General features: G+C 42.6%; 1 protein-coding gene across 13 annotated transcripts in view; it reads right to left on the reverse strand.

Moving 5' to 3' along the window:
• ARHGAP10 (Rho GTPase activating protein 10) overlaps window positions 1-27,470 on the reverse strand; it is a 390,783-nt gene that overhangs the window by 23,709 nt on the left and 339,604 nt on the right. For 11 of the 13 annotated variants that reach the window (XM_055550841.1, XM_055550840.1, XM_055550839.1 and 8 more), the window contains one exon: window positions 15,333-15,492. In XM_055550841.1, the coding sequence (XP_055406816.1) occupies window positions 15,333-15,492 (160 nt within the window). Of the gene's footprint in view, window positions 1-6,050; window positions 7,313-13,741; window positions 14,847-15,332; window positions 15,493-27,470 lie in introns of those variants that run through there. The other 2 variants (XM_055550844.1, XM_055550850.1) reach the window with 2 other exon arrangements.

The raw sequence follows: 27,470 nt of genomic DNA on the forward strand, positions 1-27,470 counted from the left end.
ACACTAAAAGCCTTTTGAAATTATGATCACACTCTTGCAGGAAACCTTTTGGTTAATTGAATAATAAGAAAAAATTCATAAGGGTTCTATTTAAAAATCACTCAGACCACCCATCTGAAAGGTGGCGATTAACCACAATTGTTGAAACTGGTTTTTAAGGAATGTGGGCTTTTCCAAAAAGATTGGTTTTGTTTATATGATAGACTGAGGTTGGCTTTTTCTGCAAAGGGCCAGAGAGTAAATGCTTTGGGATTTGCAGGCTGTAGATCTTGCACCCTCTTAACCCAGATGTTATCACAGCCGCACAAAAGCAGTCACAGACAGAATGTCAGTGTCTGGGTGGCTGTGTTTCAATAAAACTTTATTTATATATTAAAAACAGGCAGCAGTGGGATGCAGTTTGCAGACTCCTGAATGAGATGGATTAGATGTGAATCTATTTTGTAGTGGAGAGTTGGAAGACATGAAGACACTGATGGAAAACTCCCCAGGGCTCAAGAAGCCACTCCCCTTCCTCCATCTTCCTGGGCTTTGCGGCATGGGGCTCCTGTGTGTGTTAGAAGCCAATGTGCAAATACCCTGGGCTCTCCTGCAGCAGCAGCTCTCTTGACAAATTGCTCAAGATCACCTGCCACGTAGGAAGGAGACAGCCCATAGATCAAGCCAGCACTTGAAAGCCAGAACTTGCTCCCCCTTGAGATAAAAAGTCTTCTACAGGAGGGAGGTGAGCAGTGAGAGAAGGAAGGGAATGGGAGGAAAGCTCTCAAATGCAGGAAAGACAGAACCCTTTGAGGCTGGACACAACCACTCTGAACACTCAGTTCCCACCCTGAAGGATGCTAAGGCAGCTGGTGGCTTTCCTCCCTTGACAACAAAGGACATCACCACTGAGTCAGCCAGTATCTTACGAAGTTCACTCCTAGGAGGATCATTTACTTGGGTTTCACTATAAAAGAAATATCTGAGAGTGGTAACTCCAAGAACTATCTGAGAGTGATTAATTCTAACCAATCTTTTGCTCAAAGTGTTCCTTGAATCGCATTTCTCTTCTTTCTAGATGATCTGTGGAATCAGGGACAGGGCTTGCTAGCTCAATGGAAAAGGAGCTGCAGCTGCATTTCAGAGAATTACGGGGCTGGAGGGGTCTCAGAGCTGTGGTCCTGCAGGGCAACTGACAGGAATATTTCTACAAGTGCAATTTGTATGGGGAAGACGCGCCATCCAACACGAGAGTGGAACGTATAGAACAGGGGAGCTCCCAAGCACAGCTTGAAAGGGGCATACCACTTCTCTGCTATGAAGAGCCTCTGGTTACTCCCCAAGCTGTTTTACAGGTTACCTGTCATGATGGGTGAGCTTCCCAAACTTCTCAGAACAGTTGAGGGAGTTCACTGGCCATGGGAACCCCATGCCCTGGTCACGCAATACCCAAGGGCCATTTTCTCAGAAGTTTCTCCAGAGGAGGTTCCTGTACAGCGAGGTTAGGAAGGGAGCCCCGGGTCCTCCTGGAATAACTACTGTAACTGGAAAGAACACAACTTCGGGTCAACGCCAAAGGTTCCTGCAGGACTAGAGAGGTCATTTTTCCTAAGCCATTTGGTGAGGAAATTATATAACTGATGAACCAAGAAGTCGGGTCAGGTTCAACTAAGACTATCAAGTTAGGTTCTCAGAGGAAAGGAAAATGCAAGCAGGTGGCCACCCAGGGCTCCCAGAGGAGCAGTGGGGTCTTATTTCACGTGGCACCCAGAAACCTCACAACAATTCAGAGGGGCAGGTGCTCGCACTCCCCCTTTGCAGATAATCTCACTAAGTCTTAGTTTGTTCGAGTAATTTATATAAGGCCTCCAAGGTTTGAAGTGGCAGGAAAAGAACGCAAAGCTAGGCTTGTTTGACTCTAAAATCAGTGCTTTGGGGAGCTCAGCTCAGTGCTCAGTAATGAACTAGAGAGATTGAATGGGAGAGGGGGGTGGGAGGGACGTTCATGAAGGAGAGGGTATATGTATGCAGGCTAAGTCACTTCAGTTGTGTCCAGCTCTCTGTGACCCTATGGACTGTAGCCCATCAGCTGTATATCAGCATGTATACATACAGCTGATTCACATTGTTGTACTGCAGAAAGCAACACAATGTTGTAGAGCAATTATTGGAGAAGGCAATGGCACCCCACTCCAGTACTCTTGCCTGGAAAATCCCACGAATGGAGGAGCCTGGTAGGCTGAAGTCCATGGGGTCGCTAAGAGTCGGACACGACTGAGCAACTTCCCTTTCACTTTTCACTTTCATGCACTGGAGAAGAAAATGGCAACTCACTCCAGTATTCTTGCCTGGAGAATCCCAAGGACGGGGGAGCCCGGTGGGCTTCTGTCTATGGGGTCGCACAGAGTCGGACACAACTGAAGCAACTTAGCAATAGCAGAGCAATTATACTCCAATTAAAAAATTTTTTTCAAAAAGGAAGAAAAAAATTCTTTGATAAGTTAAATAAATGATAAAAGTCAGTGGTTTACCAGTCTACACCAGAGTCTCTCAACTCACAGAAAGCTCACAAGGCCCTGCCTACATTTCAGTACTGAGATACAGCCAACCAATCCATGAACAGCCGATGACCAATTACAACAAAAACTGATAAAATGAAAATGAAAAACAAAATAAGACTCATGAGAAGACAATTTTTTTTTGAGCCTTAAGCAGTAGAGAAGCTACTATAAAAATTCAGACAAGTGTCTTTATTTTGGAAAGTCAACTTTTCATTATGAGGCTTTAAAGTTACAAGAATGACCAACAATCTGGCTTGAAATGAAATCCCTGAACTTCAGAACCTGTAGTTACAGCACTGGAAAGGAAGAAATGAATCAGGCCACAGCAAGTGCCAAGTACACGATACAAATACCAAAAACACCTAGCAACACACAAGGGACATGCATGGAAGGCTGCGAGGAAGCTAGGAGGTCAGGGCAGCATCATGTCTGTACCAAGTGAGAAAAAAGATCCAAGAAAATAGACAGGACAAAAATTATTATATTACCCCACCCTCTCCACCAGTGAACATGCAGACACTGATGGTTGAAGGCCAAGAATGTGGGCCCTGAGATTAGCTTCAAGAGCTTTACCAGATATCCTATTACTCATAAAAAGATTATGGATGCTGCTCTGTTGCAAAATATCAAATTTTCAAGTCCCCCAGCTCTGCTGTGGGGTGTGGTGGGGGAAAATGGCCTCCCCCCTCCCAGATTTCAGCCAAAGGTGTTGGCCGGTGAATGTGCCGAAATTCAGATTCAAGTGTTTACGCCCCATAGATAATTATAAACCGCAGCCACATGACCTAACACTGGGTCAGCGCTCCCACTTCAAAACAAGGGCAGAGGCAGCGGACAGCCACCCTTCGTCAGTTCACCGGGTCTCAGAATCAGGGGAAAGCTGCAATCGACAGTGGCCCCATCTACAAACAGACAATCTCTATACTGATGGTAAAACATGGCAAGGGAACCACAGATCCCAGGGACAGACAGATCAGGGTCGAAAACAACCGCTGCCCTTCCTAGTCAAGTGACTTGGGGCAGGTTTCCAACCATCTTTGTGCCTCCATTTCCCTATGTTTTAAAACGAATATATCGGGATTTCCCTGGTGATTAACACTTTGTCTTCCAAGGCAGGGGGTGCAGGTTCGATCATTGGTTGGGAAGCAAATATTCCAAATGCCTCATGGCCAAGCCAAAAAAACCCCCATAAAACAGAAGCAATATTGTAACAAATTCAATAAGGACTTTTTCAAAAAAACGAATACGTCCGGACTTCCCTGGTGGTCCAGTGGCTAAGACTCCTTGCTCCCAATGCAGGGGCCCGGGTTCAATCCCTAGTCAGGGAACTAGATCCCACTTGCCTCAATAAAGACCCAGAGAAACCAAATACATACATACATGTATTTTTTAAAAGAATATATCTCTGCCTTACCAGGTTTGATGTGAGGCTCAACATGAAATATTTATAAAGAATCTATAACAAAGTCTGTGGCCCTTGAGAGTCAATGCTCTACAGTCTTTGATTCTGAGAAATGCAAGAGGTGATTTATTGCATCAAACCTTCCCTGCAGCCTCTCACCACCAGTCCCTGCTAAAGCATAAGCCTCCTCCCCCTCTAAGTCCCCAGCCCACACAGGTCCAGAAGGGTTCAACCTCTGAGCAGACGTCACAAGACTGCTGGGGCTCGCAGCAAGGAAGCTCTCTCCTCTTGCTCACTGCCCTGTGTTTCCTTGTGGGCTACCTGACACGTCGATCTTTCTGAACCCACCAGGTACTTTGCTGCTCACTTAGGTACGGGACACTGGCTTCCAATTCACTCCCCATAGGACTGGGGGGTACGTCCTCCCACATACACTACTGCTCCCAGCACGAGCTCTACTAGAGATCACGGTCAATGGGGCCCACCGCTTTCTGTACTGAGGGCCCACCTAGAGGTAAGCAGAGAAGACAAGGTGCTTTTATTATAAGGATGTGATCACCTGATTAGCCAATAAAGAGTCTGGAAATTTCTGTGATGGGCAATTCATTTGGGGGAGTTAAAGACTTCTCTCTCTTAATCTCTTTTTCAAATCTGCATCAGTTTCCTCCCCTTGTTACAAAAGCCATCTGTGTTCATCTTAGTCAAGTTTAACAAAATACAGATATGCAAAAACAAAGAAAGAGAGAGAGAGAGGGAGAACGTTTAAAAGATAAATTCCCATGACTTCCGTGGCGGCCCAGTGGCTGGCACTTTGCCTTCCTGGGGTATGGGTTCTATCCCCGGTCGGGGAGCGAAGATCCTACATGCCTCAAGACCAAAAAACCAAAACATAAAACAGAAGCAATACTGTAGCAAATTTCATAAAGATTTTTAAAATGGTCTACGTAAAAAAAAAAAGAATTTAAAAAAAAGAGATATATTCCCTATTTTCTTTTGAAACAATCATCATAATAGAGATAAAAATTTAAGACATCAACTTCTAGGGTGAACTGACTGCCCCCGGCAGGGTTGAGAGCAGTAAAATCAAGAGGGGTGGGGTTGAAGAAGCCCTCCCTGAAGGGGTGAAGGAGGGAGAAGGGGAAAGAGAGAGAGAGGAAGGGAAGAAGTGGAGACAAAGTCTGCTATAACAGCCACCTGATCACTTCTAAGTGTGCACCCAATTTCACCAAATCTGGTTAAAAATTGTTTAAGAGGATTATTTTTCTGATTCAGACAAATCACTGTTGTGGTAGACACAAATACAGTTGAAGGAGTACTTTGCTGCTAAGTCGCTTCAGTCGTGTCCGACTCTGTGCGACCCCATAGACGGCCTCCAACCAGGCTCCCCCATCCCTGGGAGTCTCCAGGCAAGAACCCTGGAGTGGGTTGCCATTTCCTTCTCTAATGCATGAAAGTGAAAAGTGAAAGTGAAGTCACTCAGTCATGTCAGACCCTCAGTGACCCCATGGATTGCAGCCCACCAGGCTCCTCCATCCATGGGATTTTCCAGGCAAGAGTACTGACTGGAGTGGGGTGTCATTGCCTTCTCCAGGGTACTTTTCTATCTTCCAGCAAAGTTTACCAACTCCCTGAAAAGCAATCGAGTAACCAAAAGTCAAGGAATTTCAAATGCCATGTAACTGTCTATGGGAAAATTCTATTTGTCAGCCCACATTAAAAGAGGCAAGTTATTTCATTAATAAGAATAAAGATGGTCACCAGTGAGCGCACACAGAGTCTGCAATGGGCACGGGAGTCTACCATGTGACGACTTTAACTAACAAGCACCAGGACTGGGGAGGCATGAACCTCTGATGAAGTTCAAGGCAGCTCTGAGGACAGATGTGCTAGGAACACCTTTCACACTAGGATAGGTATGCTAGGAACTTTCACACTCAGGATAAACCAAACCGAGAGCCTCACAGTGCGCGGAAGGAAGAGCAGCAGCTATTGCCCTCCCAGCCTGCCAGAACACAGACTGAGATACACCTCAGGGTATCAACATCCCCAGTTATGAAGAGCTATTCTACGATGCAGCAATCTTTTTTTTTTTTTTTTATTGTGTGATTTTATTTACAGGATTCATAAGCAAATCCATTTAGACAGAAAGTAGATTACTGTTTGTCTACAGATGAGGAGAATGTTGAAGAGAAACAGAGGCTGACCACACAGGAATGAATGGGTACAGGGGGTGACAATGTTCTCAAAACGCCTCTGCTGCTGTTGTTCAGTCGTGTCCGACTCTTTGCGACCCCATGGAAAGCGCTGCGCCAGACCTCCCTGTCCTCCGCCATCTCCTGGAGCTTGCTCAAACTCATCCATTGAGTCAGTGATCAATGAGCCATCCAACCATTTCATCCTGTCGCCCCCTTCTCCTCCTGCCCTCAGTCTTTCCCAGCATCAGGGTCTTTTCCACTGAATCGACTCTCCACAGCAGGTGGCCAAACTATTGGAGCTTTAGCTTTGCCTTTCGGTGATGAAAATCTTTCAAAATTGATTGTGGCTATGGTCACACCTCTCTGTGACGACGCCACAACCAATTCTTTTCAATGGGTGAATTACATATCAATAAAGTCCTTCTAACAAACGCTATGGTCCACGGTAAATGAAGCACTGGTGCCAGAAGCACCACAGTGGCTGCACAGGAAGACACGAAAAAGCGTGGAGAACTGGGCATGTCGGTAATAAAACAAAACTGGACAAAAAACCAAAACCCAGGTAACTACTTCCTAAAGGAAAGTGTATATGAGGCGATAATAAATGAACAGAGAATTAACCTCACTGTGTCTGTCCTTTGTAGTGGCGGCTGACCTAGGAGATAATATTATAACAGTAACAAGGATAATAGGATTCCAGAAAGCTGGGGGGACAGGTGACAGGGAGGCAGAAGCAAGAGCTAAATTTTTTAACTCCCTAACAATGTCAGAATGGAAGCAGGAAATTCTGACTGTGAAGGGGCTTCTGGAAATGTCTAATAGATCACGGTATTTCTAGAGGCAAGGCAGATGGACAGCCAACAAAGAGTGTTGCTTAGTGTCATAATTAACAGATCAAGAATGACTGAGTTGAGGGCTGAGATTCGTTGCCTAATAGAAAGCTGCCTAAAAGAAATACCATCCCTTATTAAGCGTCCAGACCTGAGCCAATCCTCAGACCCAGAACTCACTGGCCAAAGAGAACTGAGGTCCCCTGAGGACGTTCCATGCAATAAATGCCATGGTAACTGTGTACACTACTAATTTCCCACATCATTGCAACGTGGGTACCAATGGATGCTGCCATCTTGAGTGTGGACAAGTACTGGAAGGAGGTGCTCCTTTTCATTGGAAATCTGTAAAGGAAGCAGAGAGCAATGCCTGGTATTTCTGACAAGAGATTTTCAATTGCGGCAGGGAACCTAAAAAAAAAATTACTTGTCAAAGACCTGCTCCATCATTTAAAACTGAAGAGAAAACTACTTTACGGGGGAAAAATGACCTCGGAACATTTGAAATACCTTGGCCTGTGATGTAATGTCTCCAAGGAGACTGAGCGTGCAATTCTTCACCGGCAACGAGGTCGCCCGTCACCTTCCTGAGTGCACAGGTAAGTCATAGCTCCAGGTTGATGGGCTGCGATGAATACGACCCACCATTCACACCATCAGCAGAAACCCAAGAAATCCAATTCTGCTGGGTTGTTTTCTCCCTGTCAGAGGCTGCAGTTGTGTTTACACACTGCCTATACCAGAATATCAGCTGTAGGTTTTCCCGTGTAAAGTTGCTTTCTGGTGACGAGGGTCACGGCACTGCTCTACAATAGAGCCACTGGGGTCCCATGTGAACTCCATACATTTGGCTTCATTTTACAAGATCTCAGATAAGGTGAGTATAACTTGAAACACAGAGTCACCACTCTAGATTAAAATCAGGCAGACCAGGCTGTGCCTCTTCTTTCAGGCTCTGAGTAGAGTTTTAATCGCCCCACAACAGCTTTGGTTTTATTAAAAGGGATCTTAGTCATCAAATTTACTCAGATCCTACTATAACCAATACTGTACAGCTAGTATATATAGGTAATTTTTTTAAAGAAACAAAAAGGAAAGCACATACATATGAAAACTAAATTTATAAATGCTGAGAAAATGAAGAAAAATGCTACAAAGAGAAAATGGTGAGATGAATTCTGTTGAATTCCCAGAGGAAGAGTTTTAAATCTTAAGGAAGAAAGAGGATGGAAACCAAATCAAACATAGCTGCCTGAGAGACATTCAATGATATAGAGAAAGAAGAGAGACTGATGCAAGGAAAGCGTTTTTATAAATATGAAGTAATTAAAATGGAAAATAAAATATCTATTAATAACTATCTCAATATCACTTGGGCTTCCCTGGTGGCTCAGAGAGTAAAGAATCTGCCTGCAATGCAGGAGACTTGGGTTTGATCCCTGGGCCGGGAAGATCACCTGGAGTAGGGAATGGCTACCCATTCCAGTATCCTTGCCTGAAAAATCCCATGGATGAAAGAGCCTGGTGGGCAGTCCAATGGATTGTCAAAGAGTCAGACACAACCAAGCACATACACGCAATATCACTAAAAAGTCCTAAGACCCAATTGCTACTATCAAGAATTTTATTATTGACCTTGGAGTGAGGGAAGGATTGGATAGTATTATGAACCTGATGTTTGTGTCCCCTCAAAATTTACATGTTGAAACCCTACTCCCTAAAATGAGATGGCATTAGGAGTTGGGGCCTTTAGGAGGAAATCAGGATGAGATGAGAGTAGAATCCTCATGAAAGGGATTAGTGTCTCTCTAAGCCAAAGACGGAGAAGCTCTATACAGTCAGCAAAAACAAGACTGGGAGCTGACTGTGGCTCAGATCATGAACTCCTTATTGCCAAATTCAGACTTAAATTGAAGAAAGTAGGAAAAACCACTAGACCATTCAGGTATGACTTAAATCAAATCCCTTATGATTATACAGTGGAAGTGAGAAATAGATTTAACAGACTAGATCTGAGAGATAGAGTGTCTGATGAACTATGGAAGGAGGTTTGTGACATTGTACAGGAGACAGGGATCAAGACCATCCCCATGAAAAAGAAATGCAAAAAAGCAAAATGGCTGTCTGAGGAGGCCTTACAAATAGCTGTGAAAAGAAGAGAAGTGAAAAGCAAAGGAGAAAAGGAAAGATATAAGCATCTGAATGCAGAGTTTCAAAGAATAGCAAGAAGAGATAAGAAAGCCTTCCTCAGCAATCAATACAAAGAAATAGAGGAAAACAACAGAATGGGAAAGACTAGAGATCTCTGCAAGAAAATTAGAGATACCAAGGGGACATTTCATGCAAAGACGGGCTCGATAAAAGACAGAAATAGTATGGACCTAACGGAAGCAGAAGATATTAAGAAGAGGTGGCAAGAATACACAGAAGAACTGTACAAAAAAGATCTTCATGACCAAGATAATCACGATGGTGTGATCACTCACCTGGAGCCAGACATCCTGGAATGTGAAGTCAAGTGGGCCCTAGAAAGCATCACTATGAACAAAGCTAGTGGAGGTGATGGAATTCCAGTTGAGCTATTTCAAATCCTGAAAGATGATGCTGTGAAAGTGCTGCACTCCATATGCCAGCAAATTGGAAAACTCAGCAGTGGCCACAGGACTGGAAAAGGTCAGTTTTCATTCCAATCCCAAAGAAAGGCAATGCCAAAGAATGCTCAAACTACCACACAATTGCACTCATCTCACACGCTAGTAAAGTAATGCTCAAAATTCTCCAAGCCAGGTTTCAGCAATACGTGAACCATGAACTTCCAGATGTTCAAGCTGGTTTTAGAAAAGGCAGAGGAACCAGAGATCAAATTGCCAACATCCGCTGGATCATGGAAAAAGCAAGAGCGTTCCAGAAAAACATCTATTTCTGCTTTATTGACGATGCCAAAGCCTTTGACTGTGTGGATCACAATAAACTGTGGAAAATTCTGAAAGAGATGGGAATACCAGACCACCTGACCTGTCTCTTAAGAAATCTGTATGCAAGTCAGGAAGCAACAGTTAGAACTGGACATGGTACAACAGACTGGTTCCAAACAGGAAAAGGAGTATGTCAAGGCTGTATACTGTCACCCTGATTATTTAACTTCTATGCAGAGTACATCATGAGAAACGCTGGGCTGGAAGAAGCACAAGCTGGAATCAAGATTGTCAGGAGAAATATCAATAACCTGAGATATGCCGATGACACCACCCTTATGGCAGAAAGTGAAAAGGAACTCAAAAGCCTCTTGATGAAAGTGAAAGATGAGAGTGGAAAAAGTTGGCTTGAAGCTCAACATTCAGAAAACTAAGATCATGGCATCTGGTCCCATCACTTCATGGAAAATAGATGGGGAAGCAGTGGAAACAGTGTCAGACTATATTTGGGGGCTCCAAAATCACTGCAGATGGCGACTGCAGCCATGAAATTAAAAGATGCTTACTCCTTGGAAGGAAAGTTATGACCAACCTAGATAGCATATTCAAAAGCAGAGGCATTACTTTGCCAACAAAGGTTCATCTAGTCAAGGCTATGGTTTTTCCTGTGGTCATGTATGGATGTGAGAGTTGGACTGTGAAGAAGGCTGAGCGCCGAAGAATTGATGCTTTTGAACTGTGGTGTTGGAGAAGACTCTTGAGAGTCCCTTGGACTGCAAGGAGATCCAACCAGTCCATTCTAAAGGAGATCAGCGCTGGGATTTCTTTGGAAGGAATGATGCTGAAGCTGAAACTCCAGTACTTTGGCCACCTCATGCGAAGAGTTGACTCATTGGAAAAGACTCTGATGCTGAGAGGGATTGGGGGCAGGAGGAGAAGGGGATGACAGAGGACGAGATGGCTGGATGGCATCACTGACTCGATGGATGTGAGTTTGAGTGAACTCTGGGAGTTGGTGATGGACAGGGAGGCCTGGCGTGCTGTGATTCATGGGGTTGCAAGAGTTGGACACGACTGAGCGACTGAACTAAACTGAAGATCCATGAGAATCCGTTCTGTTCTCTGCTCTCCATCACATGCAAATACAAGATAAGTGAGCACTCTGCTCACCGGAAGCAGTCTCCCACTGGGGCCCAGCCAGACTGACACCCTGAACTTGGACTTCCAGCCTCCAAAACTGTGGTAATTAAGCTCCTGCTGTTCATAAAGCCACTCAAAGTAATTTTGTTACAGCAGCTGGAACTGAGTGAGACAGATAAGCAGGCAGGTACATGGAGTTACTGACACAGACACACACACATACTACTATCAGACAAGAAGGAAAGTTAAGGGTTAACTGGAGAACTATCGAGGGAACACTTCATGCAAGGATGGGCATGATGAAGGACAGAAATGGGAAGGATCCAACCGAAGAGGTGACAAGAATACACTGAAGAACTGTACAGTAGAGCTCTTAATGACCCAGATAACCACGATGAGGTGGTCACTCACCTAGAGCTGGATACCCTGGAGTGTGAAGTCAAGTGGGCCTCAGGAAGCATTACTATGAATAAAGCTAGTGGAAGTGATGGAATTCCAGCTGAGCTCTTTCAAATCCTGAAAGATGATGCTGTTAATGTGCTGCACTCAATATGCCAGCAAATTTGGAAAACTCAGCAGTGGTCCTAAGACTGGAAAAGGTCAGTTTTCATTCGAATCCCAAAGAAGGGCAATGCCAAAGAACGTTCACTTCCACACAATTGCTCTCATTTCACATGCTAGCAAGGTAATGCTCAAAATCCTCCAAGCTAGTCTTCAACAGTACATGAACCGAGAACTTACAGATGCCCAAGCTGGATTTGGAAAAGGCAGAGGAACCAGAGATCAAACTGCCAACATCCACCAGATCATAGAGAAAGCAAGGGAATTTCAGAAAAATATCTACTTCTGCTTCACTGAGTATGCAAAAGCCTTTGACTGTGTGGATCAAAACAAACTGTGGAAAATTCTTAAAGAGCTGGGAATACCAGACCACCTGACCTGCCTCCTGAGAAACCCGTATGTAGGTCAAGAAGCAACAGTTAGAACTGGACATGGAAAAACTGACTGGTTCAAAACTGGAAAAGGAGTATGGCAAGGCTGTATATTGTCACCCTGCTTATTTAACTTCTATGCAGAGTACATAATGCAAAACGGCAGAAACCACTCTAATGGCAGAAAGTGAAGAGGAACTTAGGAGCCTCTTGATAAGGGTGGAAGTGGAAAGTGAAAAAGCTGGCTTAACACTCAACATTCAAAAAAAACTAAGGTCATGGCATCCGGTCCCATCACTTCATGGTAAATAGGTGGGGAAAAAGTGGAAGCAGTGACAGACCATTTTGTTGGGTTCCAAAATCACTGCTGATGGTAACTGCAGCCATGAAATAAAAAGACACTGCTCTTTGGAAGGAAGGCTGTGACAAACATAGACAGCATATTTAAAAGTAGAGACATCACTTTGCCAACAAAGATCTACATAGTCAAAGCTATGGTTTTTCAAAGCAGTCATGTATGGATGTGAGAGATGGACCATAAAGAAAGCTGAGCACTAAAGAATTGATGCTTTTGAATTGTGGTGCTGGAGAAGACCCTGGAGAGTCCCTTGAACTGCTAGGAGATCAAACCAGTCAATCTTTAAGGAAATAAACCCTGAATATTTTTTGGAAGGACTGTTGCTGAAGCTGAAGCTCCGATACTTAGCCACCTGATTCGAAAAACTGACTCATTGGAAAAGATCCTGATGCTGGGAAAGATTGAAGGCAAAAGGAGAAATGGACATGAATCTGAGCAAACTCTGGGAGACAGTGCAGGGCAGAGGAGCCTGATGGCATGACGTCCATGACTTAGTGACTGAACAACAACATTAATTAGGGAATCATTTCCTAACATCAAGTATTGGGCACAGACAGAGAAAGGTATAATTCTGAATCCTCCAGGAGACGAGAATACTCGAGAAAGCTTCCCAAAAGTGAAAACTAAATTACACCCTGAAGACAGGTCAGGATTGTCTTGAGCAAAAAGGAAGGGAGACATTTCAGGCAGAGGGAATCAACATTTGCAGTGAGCACCCAGGGGCTGCTTGAAGAGAGCAAACACACAATCCTAGGAAGAGAAAAGAAAAGCAAAAAAAAGGGAAGCACTATGCACCGTCACTTCTCTTAACTATAATCCTCGGAGATGTACATCAGCACGTGCCTGGAACCGTGGGGGGAGGGGCAGGCAGGAGAGTATATCAGGGTTTGCCAACATCGTCAGGAAATACATTAGAAATGCACTTCTTCCGGCTCCCCTCTAACCCTAAGCATCACTCTTGGGTGGGGTCCAGCACTGTGGGCTTCACAAGTCCTGCAAAGGGTCCTCATTGGCTCAAGTATGAGAAGCACTCCCCAACTTAATGAGTAATCTAGACTGAAGCATGCTTACAATAAATCCTTTAAAAGATTTTAAACAGGAAACATTCTACATATGTAAGAGGGAGACGAGTTTTGTCTAGCACCCAGGGAAAAAGATAAGTTCTTCAAATAGCAGGAAGTGTCCATTGTAACAAAAATCTCCTTTCCAGACTGGATTCAACTACTTACTTTGCCCTGTTTTTTTCAGGCCTCTCAAGGTTGGAGTACTTTCTGTGACATTTTAAGACGTGTATGGGGACTTCCCTGGTGGTCCAGGGGTTAAGGCTCTGTGCTCCCTATACTCGGAGCAAAGGTTGGGGAAATCAGATCCCACATGCTGAGCAGGGCCTGGCCTGAGAGATAAAGCAGATAAATAAAGACTGAAGTGTTTTTTTTTTTTAATCTGTATGAATAAGAAGCTGGGGGATTCACTCCGCATTTGATTGACAACCAAAAATATCAAGCTTTTCATGTTTCAGCAGTGGATGTGCTATGAATCGAGCACAGGCTGCATCGTGGCTCAGAATGCCACTGCTCCACAGAACCACCACGAAGAAGAACTGACTGAACTGCTGTGCGCTGACCGAGACAGTTAGTGACAAGACTGGAGGCTTGGTCTGTGCTTTAAAACACACACACACACACACACACACACACACACACTAATGCACCTCAAGTCCCACGGCTCGAGTGCCCTGCATTACAGCTTCTGGGTTCCCATGTAGCCACTGTTCCTTTTGCTTCTGGCACAGAAGTGAAAAATTATTCTTACTTTTAAAAGAGAACAGTAAAAATGATAGGCCCATTTGAGTAACATGTAATTTAAATCCACAATACAGTCTTCAGCATTTAAATACATATATGTGACAATCTTTGGGGGGGAAAAACTCCTCTGGAGAACGTGTACCCATATTTTGAGTTCCACTTGGATTTTCAGCTAGATTTTGCAAAGTCTTTAGGTCACCCCCAAATTTCAGGATAACATACCAGATTTGTCCTTGCCTCTTTTAATACTTAATAAGTTCATAATGATTTCATGTGAATCCAGCAGTAACTATAAAAAGCCAAGTACTGTGAGGAACAGTTTTCAATTCCATTTAAAGTCCCAAGAATGCTCAGCTAGGGTCAAATGACATCATTATCTATGACTTATTTTAAGTAACTTTGATTTTTTTTTTCCCCCACTTTAAAGGCAGGACACCCAGATACTCTCAGGTTGAATTACACATGTATTTTTGGATGTCATTTGATTGACTAATCAAGTAATGTCATGTAATTATTAGTGGAGATGTTTTCTTTTCCCTTCTCTGAGCATTTGTTTAAAATCTGATGTTGCACACCACCACCGATGTGCATTTACTCCACAACTTCAGGCAGTAGAGAAAGACACACCCTCAAGTAGTCAAACCAAGCCCACGCACGGTATTTTGTTTGTATTGGAATTATTTACCCTAATACACATGAGCATCTGCATATGCCTGGCACTCAACCAAACTGAGAAGACAAAATCAGATATTTCATCCATCAGTTGTCAATTATACATGATCACACAGAGTAAACAGAGTAAGACATTAGCATGAAGCTCATAAAAACTCCTATCATTAAGATATCATCCTATAGAAAACTTAAAAGTCTACTGATCACAAGGCAAGCATTTTCGTCTTTCTAAAAGTCTGTGGTAACTAATGAGAAAACCTCCCAAGCAGGACAATAACAAACTTCCTTTGTGCAACCCCAAACTTCCACAAATTGAACTTAAAACAGATTTGAAATAGCATCCACCCACCCCTTCCATACTGGGAACACACAGACCCTATTCCCTTTGGTTTATGGACCCTCTCCTCTGTGGCATCCCCACAGATTAAGAGCACAAAGGTCCTGAGGTCTAAGGCTATAGGACTGACCTGGCACATAAAACTTCAAAATAAAAATCACCGCCCCTCTTCCCTCAGCACCCAACAGAAGAGCACAGCTACTTACGCAGTGGGTGCCCAGTCCCCAAAGCTGCCCCCATCTGTAAGCAGGTGGTTCCGGTCTGGTCCAGGGGGCCCAAGGGCAGTGGCAGTTGTGGGAGACGGAGAGGAAAGCGAGTCCAGGCTGCTGGGAGGGGTGTCCTCCTTAGGAAGACTGGGACGGTCACCTAGGGAGGAGAAAAAGGCATTAACTTTCAAACAAATGCTCAGAGGAGAGAAAAACAACTCCACTAATAACTACATGGCCTCACTTGATGAGTCGGTCCAATTATATCCAAAATTACATTTACAATGCAGTCTGAGAGTATTTTGGTGCCCTGTCTTCAGGGATTTTCTTGTTTGTTTGTTTGTTTTTTTATCAAAGATGCTTAAAATAAATCATAGATAACACAAAATGAGGAGTGTTTTCCCCACAAGAAAAAAAGCAATAATCAAAATCAGATCAAGACGGAAGATGAAAGCCTTAATGGAAGCCACGATGACTTCCTGGTCTCTAAGGACCACAGTCATAAATCAGCAATAACCTCAAGAGGAATGCAGAGCAGCACATCAGCCCTGCCGGGTCCAGCCTCTTTCTTTCCAGCCACATGGTGACTCTTCAAGCTACTGCCAATCGCCACCTACCACATAAATTCAACAACTTGCAAGGGATCTTGTTTTCTGAGCTGAAATCTTAGATTACAATTTAGCAGCCCAACTGATTAAACTGTGGACAAGGAGAAACTTCATTTGCTGGTGAACATGAAGATGTTCTACAAGAACTAGGCCCAGGAAGTGACTGCAGGGGATGACTTTTTTTTTTAAGATTTATTTATTTATTTGGCTGCACTGAGTCTTTGTTGCTACAGGCTTTCTCGAGCTGCAGAAAGCAGAGGGCCTCTTCATTCATGGGCTCCTAGCTGAGGTGGCTTCTCTGGCTGTGAAGCGCTGGCTCCAGGTGCTTCAGCAGCGGCAGCACATGGGCTCAGGAGCACAGGCTCAAGAGTCGTGATGCTCAGGCCTAGTGGCTCTGCAGAACATGGGATCCTCCGGACCAGGGATCAAACCCATATCTTTTGCATTGGCAGGCAGATTCTTAACCACTCGACCACCAGACCATGGAAGTCCCCGGAGATGAACTTACACTCAAACAGAAGAAGCGTTTCTTAAATGGGTTCCATGATTCATTCACTCAGAGAGGACCATTTGGTGAAATACATCTAGTATCATTTGTACACATGATGAGCTTGGGCGGAAAATGCAGAAGATGGGCAGGAGCTCAGAAGAGCTTCTGTCTCTCCCAACTGGTCTGCTCACTTCCTTGGTACTGTCAGCCCACACCACAGCTTGGCCCGTATGGCCAAAGTTACGGACCCCATTAAATCGTAACCACTCAAGGGTGTCTTCCAGAGGCAGCAACTTTCTATTAAGATGGCAATGACTCGGCCTTGATTTTTATAAATAATGGGTCACGAGAGTTGCTCAACAAACTGCCATGGCAGCAGTTAACACACAATGTGGACGGTCACACCCTAGCCACAAACAGCTTCCAGCTGATTAAAGCTTCCTTCTTCCTCAGGCCTAAGTCCCAGAAATAGAGGATGTATGAACGCCAGGAACCCACTCTCAGAAGAGCATCTTAGACAGACTTCAGCTCTACTCATTACAGAGCACAAGCGAAATCCCTAGCCTCTGATTAGGCTCACTCCCAAAATACTAATCTTGAAAACTGACTGTGTGAAAAATTTTTACTTAACTCTGACCCAGCTTGCAACTAAGGCTAAAAGGATCGGAGGAGCAAAGATCTGGAAAAGCAGAATTCAGGCAAGAAGGAATTAGAGATGGTGGTGGCTGGAAGAAGGGATCCCTTAAGGAAGCACTGAGGGGGATGCATGGTCCTGTGCAGAAGACTCTGGTGAGGGAGGGTTTTCTGAGCTTTTGTCTTTTTCAAATGCATGGTTGGAGAAGGAGATATAATGAGCAAGAGGTGAACATCACGTGATCCCTGTGGGCAGGTCTTCTCCCTGAGCAAAGTCTCTCTATAAAAGCCTTGTTCTCTCTCCCCATTCACAGACACACGGTCCAGAATACTGCATGGACATAGAGAATACACATATGGATACTGAGGGGGAAGGGGGAGTGGGATGAATTGGGAGACCTAGGTACATGATTGATACTGTGTATAAAATAGATAATTAAAGAGGACTACTGCACAGCCCAGGGAACCCTACTCAACACTCTGTGATGACCTAGACGGGAAGGAAATCCAAAAAAAGAGGGGAGGGGATATATGCACAGCTTCCGGCTCTGCTGTACAGCAGAAACTAACACAATGTAAAGCAACCATACTCCAATAAAATTAAAAAAAATAAACAAAAAATAGAATACCATATGCTTCCTCTTCCAGTGAGCTTCCTTTTCCTACAGCCCTTCACCACAAACACATTTAGCTAATTGGGATAATTCAGCCCTGAAGAGAAGGGCTCATTTTCAGGCCAATGAACCGAAACCCACTGCTAGATTTCTGTGATTTCCTTTGGGTTTATTTTCGTTCTGGGATACAGTCCACTCTGCAGCAAAGGCTGCCTCCCTCTGTGCCCGGACAGCTCCATCCGTCCAGTTCTCTGCAAATGAGACCTGGAGCTCCAGCTTTTCCCGGGCCCTTCCGGGTATCGCTCAGTCATTCTGGGCAACCACTCCCTTTAAAACTAGGACGGCCTCTTGTGTAACCACAGCACACCGTCTAAAGCAAACTCTGAAATGTTTTCTGGCACGACAGCTGCCAATTCGGGGTTTGGCTAGAAGGTGCAAACGCGGACCAGTTCTGCAGTAGGACAGGGTAACCTCCACAGTGGGTCGCACGCCAGCAGCTTCCTGGCGGCAGGAGGCTGGACGCTGGCCCTCTGCTCGCTGGGCCACGGGCCCTGTCTCCAGGGCAGGGCCTGACCCAGCAAAAGCAGCAAGCGGGCCTATTACTCCCTGCCTCATTCCTACAAGGAGAAAGCTGACATTGAGAAGTAGCTTGAGGAAGTGGAGCCCAAGGTCCCAAATTCCTTTCCAAAGGTACATGCCTGAAACACTCGCACAACCACAGACACTAACTCATGGCCAGCCCCTCCGATTCTGTCCCCAGGCAGACTGACACAGCACACACTGTCACTCAACATATTAAATCACATGCCGGTAAGAGAATTTCTCCCTTCCTTCCTGCCAAAGGGTGGCAATCTGAACCCTCAAGTGAAAAAAAAAATATTGATACAAGGGCACAGGTGTACACAAACTGATCAAAGAGCTCCCTCAAAATTCCCTTCTCTCCCACTGTTTAGGAAAGTGCTTTTCTACTTAAGAATCACGGAATTCGAGGAAACATTAATATCAGGCATGGAAAGTTAAATATTCTAAAAGTTTAGTTTACCAACACCAAATGACTTCTTTGTAACTATTAACAGGAGGAAAATAATAAAGCTTTAAAAAATTCTACGTTCGACAATATCGGGAATAAAGACGATAAATTAAGACGTTAAATCCTGTGAAGCTCACAGGCATAAAGACGATAAATAAAGACGTCAAATCCTGTGAAGCTCACTTGTACTTGAGAATCAAAGTCAGACACCCGCATCGCTTTTCACCTTGCATTTCTTCAGTGTCACACAACCTCTTTGTTTAGGTGCTACCCGTCAACAGGCATCTCCAGACAGACACACGTCACCTACGAGTAACAAGGCTGAGCTGGGTACATGAGCAAGAATGGTGCTGAAGGGCTTTCGTGAGCAACAGACTCCAAGAGGAGAAAGGCTCTAGAAGAGAACCACCAGCATCTCGGAGAGAGAATGACGTCCTCACAATTAACCCCGGATTAATTCCCGCCTTCTCCATTAGCTCTTGCCCACCACATTTTCTGCCTGTTCTCTCCTCTCTCACAACAGCAAGCCGCAGTCAAGTCCACACTGCGCTGTCAACGCTTCCACGACCTGATTTTAGCTCTCCACCACTGCTACACATCCTCTGAGGGTGGAGTCCGCCTCTCATCTTGGTAACCCTTAGAACACAGGGCACTGCTAGGCAGATCAGGAGGCTTCAGGAAATACCGACTGTGGACTCACTGCCAGGGAAGAGATCGTGATATTGCAAAGCCAGTACCTCCAGGAATTAACAAGGAAAAAACCCTACAGACCTCAAGGGAGTCCTGTTATGAAATCTGCACACAGTTTCTGAGGATTGTCCTCTCCCCTTTGAAGCCACAGTCATCCTCTTTCTTCAATTTGCTGAGGTTCTGCTTACATACAGTAAGTCCCGGACATACGACCCATCAAGTTGCGAATTTTCAAAGATGCAAATATGAGCTCCATCCACGTCAGGCATGAGAGAGAGCACAGCTTGCCCCCTGGCTCTGATTGCTGACAGTCCACCAGCTCTACCATCTCCCACCTCCTCTCCCTCCTCCAGTCAGTAACTCTTGATGCCAGCCCCTGTGTACCAGCGGTTGCACTGTACTACTGGACTTTTCAAGGTACTCTACTGTAAGATTAAAAATGTTCTATTTTTGTGTTCACTTTTTAATGTGTTATTTGTGTGAAAGATATGATAAACCTATTGCATCACTGTACTATATAGGCAATTGTGGTGGTTGAGAACCTAGGCTAACTTTGTTGGACTCACAAATGTGTTCTCGGAACACAACTCATTCATATGTAGAGGACGTACTGTACAAGGCACACGACCCTCAAGTTCTTGCCTTAGATAACTGGGTGAATGGAGAGTTATCGATTGAAATGGGGAATGAAAAGCAAGGAGCAAGTGAGCTGGGTGTGGGACATAAACCAGCTGTGGACATGTTAGGTTTGAGGGATGAGCAACAGATCCAGGGGATCTGGTTAAACAGCTCCAGGGCCCTGCAGAGAGGTCTGGGACAGTTTCATTGATGTGAGAGGCATGTGGGTAGAGTGAAGTCATGGCAATGGATGGAGAGAGCAGTGGAGAAGATGTAAAAATGGAAGCGAACCCTGGAGGAACTTTAGTGTAAGGAGCAGGCTTCTCCTTACTGGTGGTGGTGGTGGTTATTGCTGTCATTCTGGTAGAGAGAGAAGTGTTATAAATATTTAGGACTCCCCCCTAGACAGAGACTCAAATTAAAAAATGGACCAAAAGAAATATTCACGAGGACATGCCTTTCACGCCAGCTACTGGGATGGCCAAAAAGTTCATTTGAGTTTTTCCGTTATGGCTTCTGGAAAAACTCGAACAAACTTTTTGACCAAGCCAATAGATTCATTACTTATTCTGATTCCTTTATGACCCTGAGCATGTGCAGAAGTGCTTTGTTCTCATGAGCGACTAAAACAATCTTCAATAACTGGCAGAGAACTGAGGAGGAAGAGGGAAGAAGAACTCTATAATTCTACCATAGTTAACACAAAGGATGTTTATCTCCTATATTCTAATATACTAACCAACTTTTACTCTAGTCAACTGAACTTTCTTGGTCTGATGATGACAAGGTGAAACTCTCCACTCACCTTCTGCTAATTTCACTTAAACAGAACTGCTGTTGCATTGTTGGAGGGAATGAGGCTCACAGTTATCCTTCCTATTTCATTGATTTCTTCTTTGTCCGCCTCTCAAATACACTTCCTAAGTATTAAAAAGTCAGAGATGGTTCCCTTTGAATCCCTCTCCAACTGTTTTCTACTTAGCCTAGAATGTCTGGGCATGAGCTGAAACTGTAGAAGGTTTCTGTTATTCCTCAGGGACAGGCTATCTGCACTAGTAAGGCTGGTCCATGTCCCCACACCTCTCAAAAATCCTGGCTGATGAATTAGCAGAAGAAAGAAAGAAAAGGAAAATGGACAGAAAAGAGGAAAGAAAGAAAGAAAAAAAAAAAAGAGCTAATGCATTAGTTGAACTTAACTCTTGACAAACCCCCCAGTTACACGTTTGGTTAATTGGAAGACAACAGCAGATTCCCTCTGTAGTTCCCCTGGCACACAAACACCCCTTCCATCAGATCAGAATAAACTTAGATGCTCCTAAATATCGAGCAGCTAGTGGTCACAAGAACCAAAGATTTATTGAGAACAAAGTAACTATACTTACAACAACACAGTTAACACTTTTACAACACAGATCAGAATAAACTTAGATGCTCCTAAATATCAAGCAGCTAGTCACTAGAATCAAAGAAAGATTTATTGAGAACAAAGTAACTGTACTTATAGCAACACTAACTGTCCTTATAGCAACAGTAACACTGTAATAATAAAGATCAGTCAGGAAATTTTCAGTCAAGAAGACAATGAAATTTTAAAAGGACACCCACATTTTTTCCCACATATACCCAGAACAACAAAAATGAAATGATCTCTTTTTTATTTTTTAAAAATAAACTTGTAGTTGAAAAACTTGCTTCACATTTCTGTGAAATAGAAATAAAAAGAAAATAGTTTCAGAAGTCAGTGGGAGCTCAAGCCAGAAGTCTACTGGCTCCAGGACTCATCAATACCAGCAGAACCAGTTGACATTTCAATCCTGCAGTGTCCTCAGACCCATATACCTACAATACACCAGGCATGATTCAGGGGTAGAACCAGCCTCCCTGTTGTGAAATTAGGGGTTGGGAGACACCACACTAAATGAAGGTCAAAAATCTATGATTAAGTGCCCTGCTTGCCTATGAAATGGGTTTAGTAAGCTTGTGTGCTCCCCTCCCCGGAATGAGAGTTATGTACGGGAATAATCGCTGGTTCTGAACCAAAACACCTGGTTCAACCCGGTGAACCCGATAAAGGCAAAGCCAGAAATGGAATAGAAAGAAAGAAAGAAAGAAGAGAAGGACCAAAACAGGGGACACATACAGACTGAAAGTGAAGGGCTGGAAAAAGATTTTCCATGCAAATAGGGACCAAAAGAAAGCAGGAGTAGCAATACTCATATCAGATAAAATAGACATTAAAACAAAGGCTGTGAAAAGAGACAAAGAAGGTCACTACATAATGATCAAAGGATCAATCCAAGAAGAAGATATAACAATTATAAATATATATGCACCCAACACGGGAGCACCGCAGTATGTAAGACAAATGCTAACAAGTATGAAAGAAGAAATTAACAATAACACAATAATAGTGGGAGACTTTAATACCCCACTCACACCTATGGATAGATCAACTAAACAGAAAATTAACAAGGAAACACAAACTTTAAATGATACAATAGACCAGTTAGACCTAATTGATATTTATAGGACATTTCATCCCAAAACAAGGAATTTCACCTTTTTCTCAAGCGCACATGGAACCTTCTCCAGGATAGATCACATCCTGGGCCATAAAGCTAGCCTTGGTAAATTCAAAAAAATAGAAATCATTCCAAGCATCTTTTCTGACCACAATGCAGTAAGATTAGATCTCAATTACAGGAGAAAAACTATTAAAAATTCCAACATACGGAGGCTGAACAACACGCTGCTGAATAACCAACAAATCACAGAAGAAATCAAAAAAGAAATCAAAATTTGCATAGAAATGAATGAAAATGAAAACACAACAACCCAAAACCTGTGGGACACGGTAAAAGCAGTGCTAAGGGGAAAGTTCATAGCAATACAGGCACACCTCAAGAAACAAGAAAAAAGTCAAATAAATAACCTAACTCTACACCTAAAGCAACTAGAAAAGGAAGAAATGAAGAACCCCAGGGTTAGTAGAAGGAAAGAAATCTTAAAACTTAGAGCGGAAATAAATGCAAAAGAAACAAAAGAGATCATAGCAAAAATCAACAAAACCAAAAGCTGGTTTTTTGAAAGGATAAATAAAATTGACAAACCATTAGCCAGACTCATCAAGAAACAAAGGGAGAAAAATCAAATCAATAAAATTAGAAATGAAAATGGAGAGATCACAACAGACAACACAGAATACAAAGGATCATAAGAGACTACTATCAACAATTATATGCCAATAAAATGGACAACGTGGAAGAAATGGACAAATTCTTAGAAAAGTACAACTTTCCAAAACTCGACCAGGAAGAAATAGAAAATCTTAACAGACCCATCACAAGCACGGAAATTGAAACTGTAATCAAAAATCTTCCAGCAAACAAAAGCCCAGGTCCAGACGGCTTCACAGCTGAATTCTACCAAAAATTTAGAGAAGAGCTAACACCTATCCTGCTCAAACTCTTCCAGAAAATTGCAGAGGATGGTAAACTTCCAAACTCATTCTATGAGGCCACCATCACCCTAATACCAAAACCTGACAAAGATGCCACAAAAAAAGAAAACTGCAGGCCAATATCACTGATGAACATAGATGCAAAAATCCTTAACAAAATTCTAGCAATCAGAATCCAACAACACATTTAAAAGATCATACACCATGACCAAGTGGGCTTTATCCCAGGGATGCAAGGATTCTTCAATATCCGCAAATCAATCAATGTAATACACCACATTAACAAATTGAAAAATAAAAACCATATGATTATCTCAATAGATGCAGAGAAAGCCTTTGACAAAATTCAACATCCATTTATGATCAAAACTCTCCAGAAAGCAGGAATAGAAGGAACCTACCTCAACATAATCAAAGCTATATATGACAAACCCACAGCAAACATTATCCTCAATGGTGAAAAATTGAAAGCATTTCCTCTAAAGTCAGGAACAAGACAAGGTTGCCCACTTTCACCATTACTATTCAACACAGTGTTGGAAGTTTTGGCCACAGCAATCAGAGCAGAAAAAGAAATAAAAGGAATCCAAATTGGAAAAGAAGAAGTAAAGCTCTCACTGTTTGCAGATGACATGATCCTCTACATAGAAAACCCTAAAGACTCCACCAGAAAATTACCAGAACTAATCAATGACTATAGTAAAGTTGCAGGATATAAAATCAACACACAGAAATCCCTTGCATTCCTATACACTAATAATGAGAAAACAGAGAAATTAAGGAAACAATTCCATTCACCATTGCAACGGAAAGAATAAAACACTTAGGAATATATCTACCTAAAGAATCTAAAGACCTATATATAGAAAACTATAAAACACTGGTGAAAGAAATCAAAGAGGACACTAACAAATGGAGAAATATACCATGTTCATGGATTGGAAGAATCAATATAGTGAAAATGAGTATACTACCCAAAGCAATCTATAGATTCAATGCAATCCCTATCAAGCTACCAACAGTATTCTTCACAGAGCTAGAACAAATAATTTCACAATTTGTATGGAAATACAAAAAACCTCGAATAGCCAAAGCGATCTTGAGAAAGAAGAATGGAACTGGAGGAATCAACCTGCCTGACTTCAGGCTCTACTACAAAGCCACAGTCATCAAGACAGTATGGTACTGGCACAAAGACAGAAATATAGATCAATGGAACAAAATAGAAAGCCCAGAGATAAATCCACGCACATATGGACACCTTATCTTTGACAAAGGAGGCAAGAATATACAATGGATTAAAGACAATCTCTTTAACAAGTGGTGCTGGGAAATCTGGTCAACCCCTTGTAAAAGAATGAAACTAGAACACTTTCTGACACCATACACAAAAATAAACTCAAAATGGATTAAAGATCTCAATGTAAGACCAGAAACTATAAAACTCCTAGAGGAGAACATAGGCAAAACACTCTCTGACATACATCACAGCAGGATCCTCTATGACCCACCTCACAGAATATTGGAAATAAAAGCAAAAATAAACAAATGGGACCTAATTAACCTTAAAAGCTTCTGCACATCAAAGGAAACTATTAGCAAGGTGAAAAGACAGCCTTCAGAATGGGAGAAGATAATAGCAAATGAAGCAACTGACAAACAACTCATCTCGAGAATATACAAGCAACTCCTACAGCTCAACTCCAGAAAAATAAATGACCCAATCAAAAAATGGGCCAAAGAACTAAATAGACATTTCTCCAAAGAAGACATACAGATGGCTAACAAACACATGAAAAGATGCTCAACATCACTCATTATCAGAGAAATGCAAATCAAAACCACTATGAGGTACCATTTCACACCAGTCAGAATGGCTGTGATCCAAAAGTCTACAAGTAATAAATGCTGGAGAGGGTATGGAGAAAAGGGAACCCTCTTACATTGTTGGTGGGAATGCAAACTAGTACAGCCACTATGGAGAACAGTGTGGAGACTCCTTAAAAAACTGGAAATAGAACTGCCTTATGATCCAGCAATCCCACTGCTGGGCATACACACTGAGGAAACCAGAAGGGAAAGAGACACGTGTACCCCAATGTTCATCGCAGCACTGTTTATAATAGCCAGGACATGGAAGTAACCTAGATGTCCATCAGCAGATGAATGGATAAGAAAGCTATGGTACATATACACAATGGAGAAAGAATACATTTGAATCAGTTCTAATGAGGTGGATGAAACTGGAGCCTATTATACAGAGTGAAGTAAGCCAGAAAGAAAAACACCAATACAGTATACTAACGCATATATATGGAATTTAGAAAGATGGTAACAATAACCCTGTGTACGAGACAGCAAAAGAGACACTGATGTATAGAACAGTCTTATGGACTCGGTGGGAGAGGGAGAGGGTGGGAAGATTTGGGAGAATGGCATTGAAACATGTAAAATATCATGTATGAAATGAGTTGCCAGTCCAGGTTCGATGCACGATACTGGATGCTTGGGGCTGGTGCACTGGGACGACCCAGAGGGATGGAATGGGGAGGGAGGAGGGAGGAGGGTTCAGGATGGGGAACACATGTATACCTGTGGCGGATTCATTTTGATATTTGGCAAAAGTAATACAATTATGTAAAATTTAAAAATAAAATAAAATTAAAAAAAAAAAAGAAGAGAAGGAGACTCCAAACCATCCTAAGCACAGGCACACACACAACCCTCCTGAACAAGGGACTTGTACCTACGATGTCTAAGAACACAAGGAAAACTAGGATAGCAAACTCAACAAAAATTCAGCATTTAGAGATCTGTAACATAAAACAGAAGTGAAATTGCCAACATCCAGACCCCAGAAAAAGAACTACACTGAGAAGACATATTTAAAGAGATAATGACCAATTCCTCAAAATGAAAGAATCTGAAAGACCTCGAAAGACTTCAGTCTATTTAATAAAGAACTCAGAGTACCAAATAGGGAAATAAAGAAAATGGTGCTCATAAGATATGTTATTGAGGAATCTGAGAATATCAAATATGGAGAAGAAAATAAAAAGCATCCTGACAGGGAAGATATTTTTTAAAAAGACCCAGAATGACATCAGAGTTCTCAACAGTAAAACTGAATTCACAGCAATATGTTTTAAGTACTGAAGGAGAATTTTGAGCATACAACTGTATACTCAAACTGCCATTCAAATGTGAGGGCATAATAAACATATTAGACATACAAACACCCAAACTTTGGCACATAAAAAACTATAGCGATAACAGTCTTAAAAGACAATTTTCAAATATTTAAATAAACGAAGCACTATGAGATTTTCAATGTCTACTGTTGTCTTCTGAAAACTTTAAGATAAAAGAAAAAAGGAAAAAATAACCAAATTGATCCAAAACCTAGAATCATATCAACATGATGGGGGTGGGCAGCCCAGAAAGGAAATGTAGAGTTCATTACTTATTTATCTTATTAGAGATGGAGAAATAAACATGGTTGAGTTTAAGAAAAGTGAAAGTTGCTCAGTCATGTCCAACTCTTTGAGACCATGGACTGTAGTCTGCCAGGCTCCTCTATCCATGGAATTCTCCAGGCAAGAATACGGGAGTGCATAGCCATTTCCTTCTGAAGGGGATCTCCCAACCCAGGGATTGAATCTGGGTCTCCTGCATTGTGGGCAGATTCTTTACCACCTCAGCCATCAAGTTTAAGAAGCCAATAGATAAATGAGATCACAAATCTCAAAGCTACCTTAAAAACAAAGACAGAATATACATTAGTGGAAAGAGCAGAAGAACACTTGCTTAGTAGAGAGAAAAGAGGAAAGGAAAAAAATTAAAAAGCAAACGGTATCAAAAATAATTAAGTAAAAACTGTAAAATCACAGAAATCCTAACATAATGGTAACTGCAGTATATTATATATAAATGGATTAAACTCACAAATTAAAAGGCAGTGATTCTCCAATGTATTTTTTTTAATCCAATAATGT

Source organism: Bubalus kerabau, chromosome 16 (genome assembly GCF_029407905.1).
Source record: "Bubalus kerabau isolate K-KA32 ecotype Philippines breed swamp buffalo chromosome 16, PCC_UOA_SB_1v2, whole genome shotgun sequence".
Taxonomy (NCBI): Eukaryota; Metazoa; Chordata; class Mammalia; order Artiodactyla; family Bovidae; genus Bubalus; species Bubalus kerabau.